Genomic DNA, 11460 nt, shown 5'->3' with positions numbered 1-11460 from the left:
AGTTGATGTGGATCACCAGTAGCCTGCAGGTCTGTGCTGATGTGGATCACCAGTAGCCTGCAGGTCTGTGTTGATGTGGATCACCAGTAGCCTGCAGGTCTGAGTTGATGTGGATCACCAGTAGCCTGCAGGTCTGAGTTGATGTGGATCACCAGTAGCCTGCAGGTCTGAGTTGATGTGGATCACCAGTAGCCTGCAGGTCTGTGTTGATGTGGATCATCAGTAGCCTGCAGGTCTGTGTTGATGTGGATCACCTGCAGGTCTGTGTTGATGTGGATCATCAGTAGCCTGCAGGTCTGTGCTGATGTGGATCATCAGTAGCCTGCAGGTCTGTGCTGATGTGGATCACCAGTAGCCTGCAGGTCTGTGTTGATGTGGATCACCAGTAGCCTGCAGGTCTGTGCTGATGTGGATCACCAGTAGCCTGCAGGTCTGTGTTGATGTGGATCATCAGTAGCCTGCAGGTCTGAGTTGATGTGGATCACCTGCAGGTCTGTGTTGATGTGGATCACCTGCAGGTCTGTGTTGATGTGGATCATCAGTAGCCTGCAGGTCTGAGTTGATGTGGATCATCAGTAGTCTGCAGGTCTGTGTTGATGTGGATCACCTGTAGTCTGCAGGTCTGTGTTGATGTGGATCACCAGTAGTCTGCAGGTCTGTGTTGATGTGGATCATCAGTAGCCTGCAGGTCTGTGTTGATGTGGATCACCAGTAGTCTGCAGGTCTGTGTTGATGTGGATCACCAGTAGTCTGCAGGTCTGTGTTGATGTGGATCATCAGTAGCCTGCAGGTCTGAGTTGATGTGGATCATCAGTAGCCTGCAGGTCTGAGTTGATGTGGATCACCTGCAGGTCTGTGTTGATGTGGATCATCAGTAGCCTGCAGGTCTGAGTTGATGTGGATCACCTGCAGGTCTGAGTTGATGTGGATCATCAGTAGCCTGCAGGTCTGTGTTGATGTGGATCACCTGCAGGTCTGTGTTGATGTGGATCATCAGTAGCCTGCAGGTCTGTGTTGATGTGGATCACCTGCAGGTCTGTGTTGATGTGGATCATCAGTAGCCTGCAGGTCTGTGTTGATGTGGATCACCTGCAGGTCTGTGTTGATGTGGATCACCTGCAGGTCTGAGTTGATGTGGATCATCAGTAGCCTGCAGGTCTGTGTTGATGTGGATCACCTGCAGGTCTGTGTTGATGTGGATCATCAGTAGTCTGCAGGTCTGTGTTGATGTGGATCACCTGCAGGTCTGAGTTGATGTGGATCACCTGCAGGTCTGTGTTGATGTGGATCACCTGCAGGTCTGTGTTGATGTGGATCATCTGCAGGTCTGTGTTGATGTGGATCATCAGTAGCCTGCAGGTCTGTGCTGATGTGGATCACCAGTAGTCTGCAGGTCTGTGTTGATGTGGATCATCAGTAGCCTGCAGGTCTGTGTTGATGTGGATCATCAGTAGCCTGCAGGTCTGTGTTGATGTGGATCACCTGCAGGTCTGTGTTGATGTGGATCACCTGCAGGTCTGTGTTGATGTGGATCATCAGTAGCCTGCAGGTCTGTGTTGATGTGGATCACCAGTAGCCTGCAGGTCTGAGTTGATGTGGATCACCTGCAGGTCTGTGTTGATGTGGATCATCAGTAGCCTGCAGGTCTGTGTTGATGTGGATCACCTGCAGGTCTGAGTTGATGTGGATCATCAGTAGCCTGCAGGTCTGTGTTGATGTGGATCACCTGCAGGTCTGTGTTGATGTGGATCACCTGCAGGTCTGTGTTGATGTGGATCACCTGCAGGTCTGTGTTGATGTGGATCATCTGCAGGTCTGTGTTGATGTGGATCACCTGCAGGTCTGTGTTGATGTGGATCACCTGCAGGTCTGTGTTGATGTGGATCACCAGTAGCCTGCAGGTCTGTGTTGATGTGGATCACCAGTAGCCTGCAGGTCTGAGTTGATGTGGATCACCTGCAGGTCTGTGTTGATGTGGATCACCAGTAGCCTGCAGGTCTGTGTTGATGTGGATCACCTGCAGGTCTGTGTTGATGTGGATCACCAGTAGCCTGCAGGTCTGAGTTGATGTGGATCACCAGTAGTCTGCAGGTCTGTGTTGATGTGGATCATCAGTAGCCTGCAGGTCTGAGTTGATGTGGATCATCAGTAGCCTGCAGGTCTGTGTTGATGTGGATCATCAGTAGCCTGCAGGTCTGTGTTGATGTGGATCATCAGTAGCCTGCAGGTCTGTGTTGATGTGGATCATCAGTAGCCTGCAGGTCTGTGTTGATGTGGATCACCTGCAGGTCTGTGTTGATGTGGATCACCTGCAGGTCTGTGTTGATGTGGATCATCTGCAGGTCTGTGTTGATGTGGATCATCAGTAGCCTGCAGGTCTGTGTTGATGTGGATCATCAGTAGCCTGCAGGTCTGAGTTGATGTGGATCATCTGCAGGTCTGTGTTGATGTGGATCATCTGCAGGTCTGTGTTGATGTGGATCATCAGTAGCCTGCAGGTCTGTGTTGATGTGGATCATCAGTAGCCTGCAGGTCTGTGTTGATGTGGATCACCTGCAGGTCTGTGTTGATGTGGATCATCTGCAGGTCTGTGTTGATGTGGATCACCTGCAGGTCTGTGTTGATGTGGATCACCTGCAGGTCTGAGTTGATGTGGATCATCAGTAGCCTGCAGGTCTGTGTTGATGTGGATCACCAGGAGCCTGCAGGTCTGTGTTGATGTGGATCACCTGCAGGTCTGTGTTGATGTGGATCACCTGCAGGTCTGTGTTGATGTGGATCACCTGCAGGTCTGTGTTGATGTGGATCACCTGCAGGTCTGTGTTGATGTGGATCACCTGCAGGTCTGTGTTGATGTGGATCACCTGCAGGTCTGTGTTGATGTGGATCACCTGCAGGTCTGTGTTGATGTGGATCACCTGCAGGTCTGTGTTGATGTGGATCACCTGCAGGTCTGTGTTGATGTGGATCGCCTGCAGGTCTGTGTTGATGTGGATCACCAGTAGCCTGCAGGTCTGAGTTGATGTGGATCACCTGCAGGTCTGTGTTGATGTGGATCGCCTGCAGGTCTGTGTTGATGTGGATCACCTGCAGGTCTGTGTTGATGTGGATCATCAGTAGCCTGCAGGTCTGAGTTGATGTGGATCACCTGCAGGTCTGTGTTGATGTGGATCATCAGGAGCCTGCAGGTCTGTGTTGATGTGGATCACCTGCAGGTCTGTGTTGATGTGGATCACCTGCAGGTCTGTGTTGATGTGGATCACCAGCAGGTCTGTGTTGATGTGGATCACCTGCAGGTCTGTGTTGATGTGGATCATCAGTAGCCTGCAGGTCTGTGTTGATGTGGATCACCTGCAGGTCTGTGTTGATGTGGATCATCAGGAGCCTGCAGGTCTGTGTTGATGTGGATCACCTGCAGGTCTGTGTTGATGTGGATCACCTGCAGGTCTGTGTTGATGTGGATCATCAGTAAACCAGACTTGGACCACAGACGCAGATTAAGGCTTTAAATCCCTGCAGCTAAAAATACCAACGGGAGCAAGAAGCTGCTCACAAGCCAATCACAGTCCAGTATTCAGCTGGGACGGGAAACACTGAGACCTTTATTGTGAAGGAGACATCAGCTGTGATGGGAAACACTGAGACCTTTATTGTGAAGGAGACATCAGCTGTGATGGGAAACACTGAGACCTTTATTGTGAAGGAGACATCAGCTGTGATGGGAAACACTGAGACCTTTATTGTGAAGGAGACATCAGCTGTGATGGGAAACACTGAGACCTTTATTGTGAAGGAGACATCAGCTGTGATGGGAAACACTGAGACCTTTATTGTGAAGGAGTCATCAGCTGTGATGGGAAACACTGAGACCTTTATTGTGAAGGAGACATCAGCTGTGATGGGAAACACTGAGACCTTTATTGTGAAGGAGTCATCAGCTGTGATGGGAAACACTGAGACCTTTATTGTGAAGGAGTCATCAGCTGTGATGGGAAACACTGAGACCTTTATTGTGAAGGAGTCATCAGCTGTCAGGAAGTAAACCCCAGCGTGTGATGTGGCGGGTCGTCCAGCAGGAGGCAGTGTTAGTTAGTGTTCGTATCAACCAGCAACTTCACATTAAAGGTCATTACAAGTAAAAACATTATTATTATAAATTAGTTATTCATGTTTGAGACTAAAAACATCAGAATATATAAAAATAAATAAAATAAAGACCAAAGATAATTTACAGTTTTAGTTTTTATTTCTATCAGTGACTGAATGAGCTGATCTGAGAATATTAAACATGAAATAAAGACATTACACTGATGGTACTTTTTACATTTTAATAACATTAATATTTTATTATCAGCATGTTGCTCTGATTAAACGTTTAGTTCTGAACTTTGTTCTGATATAAAGTTAAACATGATGAAGATGATGAAGATGATGAAGATGATGAGGATGATGAAGATGGGGGAGAAGAAGCCAATTTAGAAGAAAAGGATCATTCAGGATCAGCCTTTATCCGGCAGTAAACCCCCCCCCCCCCCCCCCGACCCCCCTGACCCCCCCCTCATTAATGCTTAGGGAGGGAGGGGAGGGGGGGGGGCTGTGAGACACTGAGCGCCTTGTCACCATGTTGAAGCCTGATGAGTCTCCTAGCAACCAACACAAAGTCCATTCAGACAGAGAGAGGACGCCGTCCAATCAGGAGAGGGGGGAGGAGGGGGGGGGGAGGGGGGAGAAGGGGGGGGGTGAGAACCTGATAGACTGAATTGTATGTGCTGTTTTTTGTTGATGTTTGTTTCATTCAGGAAAGTTTCTCTTAACTCAGAGACAGAAAACAGGTTTCAGTAAAATAAAGAAATAAAAGTTTTAACTTTTCTTCTTCTCAGTGAAAAAAACCACGAGACAAATTATACAACTATAGTTTCAGCTCACTGACAGTAAAGAAATATAATGACCTGTTTATACTGATGTTCTTCTGCAGAGGTTTATATGTCTCCATGAGGTTCAGTTTAAATTTAAAGGGTTAAAATGTGAAAATAAACGTATGAATAACTTCACACATCAAATTTCTGCTTTTAATCCATTTAGAGAGAATATATATATATGACATTTTCAGGAGCATTCAGTCTGACTTTTGGTTAAAAAAATGGTTTAAATGTCATTTAAATGATATAAAAGCAACAAAAGTACTAAATGTAAATCTTGTATTAATATATTAATGATGTTGAGGTGTAACCTCCATGATGTCTTGCTGCGGAGGTCTGAATTTATCTGCTGCTGTTTTAACCTGATGCTGCTTTTAAATCTAGTTTAACTGGTTTATGGATTCATCATCTTACCAACTCTTATTATCTCTGATCTTTAAACATCATCATGTTCTTCTTCTCCTGCAGAAAGCGTACAACATCAGCCGCGAGCCGCCGTCCAAGCCGCCGAGTGTGAAGAACGGGAAACACAGCCGAGGTCAGTCACATGATCACATGACTTTTATCTGTCAGCAGAGTCTGGTGAGTGTTTGGGGTTCAGGGAATAACGATCAGTACTCAGTACACTGATCAATCAATGGACCGTCCTCCAGAGTAAGTCGTACTGAAGCTGTTAATATTGATCTATAATAACAGCTAAATATGAGGAACTGGGCCGATGCTGATATATATAATAACATATTGGCTGATTATATTATATGTGCAGAATATATTTACAGTTATATCAGAAACATTAAGTCATATCAGGGAAACAGTTTGGAATAAAATCACTCAGCCTCAAAAAACCCAAATCATCAAATCATCTAAAACTTGTTCAGAGAGAATATTTGACTCCTAAACTTAAACACACATGAAGTCAATCATCAACCTTCTGCTGATTATGTGCATAAGCTTGCTCAGGCACCTTCACACATGGTCTGGGAGTACATACAAGTCACTGAGTCCTGATCTAAAGTTCTTAATAAGGAGGTTCCCTGCTGTCCTGTGTTTGCTGAATGATAAGCATTAGTAAGGTTAATAAGGGTTAATAAGGGTTCTCAGTCTCACACATGAAAACTTAACGGTTGAAACTCCACTCACTCTGTCATCAGATCATTGGTGGCTCCTCCTGATAGATACAACTAGAGCATCCTGTTGGTCTTATGGGGCAGAAGCTATCATAGCTGTTAAGAATCTTGCCTATGAAAGGGGGGGGGCAGATGACTCACCAGGGAGGGAAGGAAGGATTTTTTGCGTTATATTTGGTTTGGTTTTGTTTTTAGTCAGTTAGGAGCCGATATGTGATGATGTCTGTGGCTTTGGGCTGAGGATGAAATAAGAGTGTGTGGAGGCCTCGTGGACATGCAGGGATCTGGACCTGAGTGTGTGAATGTGTTTGATTTAGGGTGGGGGGGTTGGGGGGGGGGGATTGACTCTTAGATGTTAGAACGTGTATGGCAGCTTTGTTTTTGTTTGTTTTGGGTTTTTTTGAACATACAGTCGATAGTATATTGTTTGCCAGCACTTTAACTGTCTGTATGTTTTTTTTAAATTTTATTTTATTATATTGATTTTAATTTTTTGCTATATGTATTCAACCCCCCCAAAGATTTTAAGGATTCTGCTCTGGATGAATTCTTTAATGCTAAATGAATGATGTAGTATTTGTGTGTAACGGTATATTTTATTAATATAGCCGTGTCATAATTATTCAACCATTATATCATATTGTTGTTTTTATGGCTTAAAGTGGAGCTGAAACATAAATAAACTCCAGCCATGAAGATTCAACCTGAGTTACAATCCTGAGAAAGACGAAGGAGCTTCTATAAAAACTGAGACATTATTTCATCACCTGAAGAGCTTTGTGTTTCAAGACATCTAACGTTCAGAGGACTCATGGAGGTCTGTCCTCTCTACCAAACATGGAGGTCTGTGTCCTCTACCAAACATGGAGGTCTGTGTCCTCTACCAAACATGGAGGTCTGTGTCCTCTACCAAACATGGAGGTCTGTGTCCTCTACCAAACATGGAGGTCTGTGTCCTCTACCAAACATGGAGGTCTGTGTCCTCTACCAAACATGGAGGTCTGTGTCCTCTCTACCAAACATGGAGGTCTGTGTCCTCTACCAAACATGGAAGTCTGTGTCCTCTCTACCAAACATGGAGGTCTGTGTCCTCTACCAAACATCCAAACATGGAGGTCTGTGTCCTCTCTACCAAACATGGAGGTCTGTGTCCTCTCTACCAAACATGGAGGTCTCTGTCCTCTCTACCAAACATGGAGGTCTCTGTCCTCTCTACCAAACATGGAGGTCTGTGTCCTCTACCAAACATGGAAGTCTGTGTCCTCTCTACCAAACATGGAGGTCTGTGTCCTCTCTACCAAACATGGAGGTCTGTGTCCTCTCTACCAAACATGGAGGTCTGTGTCCTCTCTACCAAACATGGATGTCTGTGTCCTCTCTACCAAACATGGAGGTCTGTGTCCTCTCTACCAAACATGGAGGTCTGTCCTCTCTACCAAACATGGAGGTCTGTGTCCTCTCTACCAAACATGGAGGTCTGTGTCCTCTCTACCAAACATGGAGGTCTGTGTCCTCTCTACCAAACATGGAGGTCTGTGTCCTCTACCAAACATGGAGGTCTGTGTCCTCTCTACCAAACATGGAGGTCTGGGTCCTCTACCAAACATGGAGGTCTGGGTCCTCTCTACCAAACATGGAGGTCTGTGTCCTCTACCAAACATGGAGGTCTGTGTCCTCTCTACCAAACATGGAGGTCTGTCCTCTCTACCAAACATGGAGGTCTGTGTCCTCTACCAAACATGGAGGTCTGTCCTCTCTACCAAACATGGAGGTCTGTGTCCTCTACCAAACATGGAGGTCTGTGTCCTCTCTACCAAACATGGAGGTCTGTGTCCTCTACCAAACATGGAGGTCTGTGTCCTCTCTACCAAACATGGAGGTCTGTGTCCTCTACCAAACATGGAGGTCTGTGTCCTCTCTACCAAACATGGAGGTCTGTGTCCTCTCTACCAAACATGGAGGTCTGTGTCCTCTACCAAACATGGAGGTCTGTGTCCTCTCTACCAAACATGGAGGTCTGTGTCCTCTCTACCAAACATGGAGGTCTGTGTCCTCTCTACCAAACATGGAGGTCTGTGTCCTCTACCAAACATGGAGGTCTGTGTCCTCTACCAAACATGGAGGTCTGTGTCCTCTACCAAACATGGAGGTCTGTCCTCTCTACCAAACATGGAGGTCTGTGTCCTCTACCAAACATGGAGGTCTGTCCTCTCTACCAAACATGGAGGTCTGTGTCCTCTCTACCAAACATGGAGGTCTGTGTCCTCTACCAAACATGGAGGTCTGTGTCCTCTCTACCAAACATGGAGGTCTGTGTCCTCTACCAAACATGGAGTCTCAGTCACCAGATTTAAACCTCACTGAGCTGGGTTAGGGTTATCATCATGAAGACAGATTGAGATGAGAGACTTTAAAAGCTGAAGGAAGCTCCACAGAGTAGTGAAGCTGGAGGTTGAATAATACGAGACAAGCTTCAGTCAACAATAGTTTCTGTAGTTTAATGAGGTTTTATTATGTCATGTGTTCTGTAGATAAACACACAATGCCTGTAAAGCAATGAATATTTTACAGTTTAATAAACTTTATGGCAGCACAGTAAACATATACATTTATAACATTTGAATTAAGAAACGATCGGCACATATCGGACCACATGTTCACTGATACCATCTGTGACTGGTCAGTATCAGCTGACCCATATATCGGTCTGGGTCTAGAGTCCAGCTCCGTTCAATAATCAATAATCAATATGAAGGACGGATGTTTGAACCCGTTCTGCTGCTCTGTGACCGCAGCGCCACCGTGAGGTCAGGAGGAACAACATCAAGCAGCTCGTCCACCAATCAGAAGATGGGTGGTTTGATTCCTCCAGTCCACATGTTGAGGTGTCCTTGGGCAAAATACTGAACCCCAAACTGCTCCGTTGCTATGCCAACGGTGTGTGAATCTCTTCCTGATGAGCTGCTCCTGTTTTCAGTGTGAATGAAACACTTAGAGTTGAAGAGCTTTGAGTCAGAATGACCAGAAACCTGCTGAACTCACAAGAGAAGAGGAGCTGGAGGAGGAGGAGGAGGAGCAGAGGAGGAGGAGGAGGAGCAGAGGAGGAAGAGGAGGAGGAGGAGGAGCAGAGGAGGAGGAGGAGGAGCAGAGGAGGAGGAGGAGGAGGAGGAGAGGTGGAGGAGGAGCTGGAGGAGGAGGAGGAGCAGAGGAGGAAGAGGAGGAGCAGAGGAGGAGGAGCAGAGGAGGAAGAGGAGGAGCAGAGGAGGTGGAGCAAAGGATCATGTGACTGTTGTTTTACACTGAGCTCAGTGAGGAGAACATGCAGACTGACTCTCACTGAGACCTGAACCAGGACCTGAACCAGGACCTGAACCAGGACCAGGACCAGGACCAGGACCAGGACCAGGACCAGGACCTGAACCAGGACCAGGACCTGAACCAGGACCAGGACATGGATCAGAGGAGCAGCATGGTGAAGTCTGGTGAGCCTGAATAATGACAGATTACTTCACTCAGAGACAATCAGATGTGTTGTTGCCGTGGAGACGAGGTGTCAGCTGACTGAGTGTGTTGGGATGTTAAAGCTCAATGACTCGTTCAGATTTGAGCCGCTCAGGTTTACAGGCTCATAAATAATTCATGTGTTCATGTTCGAGCTAAACGCTGATAAATGATGCTGCTGTTAAAGTGACAGGAAGTCCTGATCCAGTACTCTGTGGTCCAGCTGGTCCTGGTCTGCTCCAGCTCTCAGGGTCTTTATCCTGAGGACATTTGACAGTCTCTGGACGTTGGGACGATCGGAGCTGGACAGACTGTCAGCGTTTTACTGGAAGAACAAACATGAAGTCAGTCGATAAACCAACAAAGCTTCAGTTTACACTTCCTGTTCATCACGCTCCTGAATCAATATCAAAGTCCACAAACCCACTGGAGCAAAGTTCACCTGCAGCTGTCTGTCCCTGAGGACGTCTCACAGCTGATGTCTCACAGCTGATGTCTCACAGCTGATGTCTCTGAGGACGTCTCACAGCTGATGTCTCACAGCTGATGTCTCTGAGGACGTCTCACAGCTGATGTCTCACAGCTGATGTCTCACAGCTGATGTCTCTGAGGACGTCTCACAGCTGATGTCTCACAGCTGATGTCTCTGAGGATGTCTCACAGCTGATGTCCCTGAGGACGTCTCACAGCTGATGTCTGTCTCACAGCTGATGTCTGTCTCACAGCTGATGTCTCTGAGGATGTCTCACAGCTGATGTCTGTCTCACAGCTGATGTCTGTCTCACAGCTGATGTCTCACAGCTGATGTCTGTCTCACAGCTGATGTCTGTCTCACAGCTGATGTCTCTGAGGACGTCTCACAGCTGATGTCTGTCTCACAGCTGATGTCTGTCTCACAGCTGATGTCTCTGAGGATGTCTCACAGCTGATGTCTCTGAGGATGTCTCAGAGCTGATGTCTCTGAGGATGTCTCAGAGCTGATGTCTCACAGCTGATGTCTCTGAGGATGTCTCAGAGCTGATGTCTCACAGCTGATGTCTCTGCTGATGTCTCACAGCTGATTATTTGCCATCATGAGTCCTGGAAGCTGCTGATGACATCATCATTACAATCAGCTGATGACATCATCATTACATTCAGCTGATGACATCATCATTACAATCAGCTGACGTCCCAAATACAGACTGATGATTTTATTTATTTATCACCTTTATGATCTGTTGACCAATCAGACGGCTGCGTGTGAGCTGATGTGTTCAGCAGCTGTGAGACGAGCATCATGTGACCAGTCAGCTGATCAGTCAGCTGATCAGTCAGCTGATCAGTAGTTTACAGTCTCTCTGCTTCCTTCTGAACGTGAGATAATATTTATATAACAAGCTCTCTGTCTGATCGGCTGCTCTGATTGGACGCCTCCACATCACAGAGCGTCTACGTCAAGGTGGAGCAGAAAGACAACTTCCTGTTCAACTTCCTGTTCAACTTCCTGTTTCACCGTTTACATGATAACATTTAACTTTGAATATTCTACCTCTGAAATAGTGATACCTATATTCCTCACTGATGCTGCCTCCATGTTACTGCTTCTATATGATGACCTGTGACAGCTGAAGACAGGAGGAGGTGCAGACAGGAGGAGGTGCAGACAGGAGGAGGTGCAGACAGGAGGAGGTGCAGAGAGGAGGTGCAGAGAGGAGGAGGAGCAGAGAGGAGGAGGTGCAGGAGGAGGAGGTGCAGACAGGAGGTGGTGCAGGAGGAGGAGGTGCAGAGAGGAGGAGGTGCAGAGAGGAGAGGAGGTGCAGAGAGGAGGAGGTGTAGACAGGAGGAGGTGCAGAGAGGAGGAGCAGAGAGGAGGTGCAGGGAGGAGGTGGTGCAGAGAGGAGGAGCAGACAGGAGGAGCAGAGAGGAGGTGC

At 47.0% G+C, this 11460-nt stretch overlaps 1 protein-coding gene across 1 annotated transcript in view; it reads left to right on the top strand.

The window, feature by feature from the left end:
• The first annotated feature begins 9333 nt into the window (after nt 1–9333).
• The window catches only part of si:ch211-236d3.4 (protein FAM107B), an 11664-nt gene continuing 9537 nt past the window's right edge, over nt 9334–11460 (top strand). Inside the window, exon 1 of the mRNA XM_053316010.1 lies at nt 9334–9528. Coding sequence (XP_053171985.1) covers nt 9498–9528 — 31 coding nt within the window. The 5' untranslated portion in view covers nt 9334–9497. The remainder of the gene's footprint in view (nt 9529–11460) is intronic.

This window comes from Scomber japonicus, chromosome 3, assembly GCF_027409825.1.
Source record: "Scomber japonicus isolate fScoJap1 chromosome 3, fScoJap1.pri, whole genome shotgun sequence".
NCBI lineage: Eukaryota > Metazoa > Chordata > Actinopteri > Scombriformes > Scombridae > Scomber > Scomber japonicus.
Note: the sequence above shows the minus strand (reverse complement) of the source record. Positions and strands in the feature narration are given on the sequence as shown.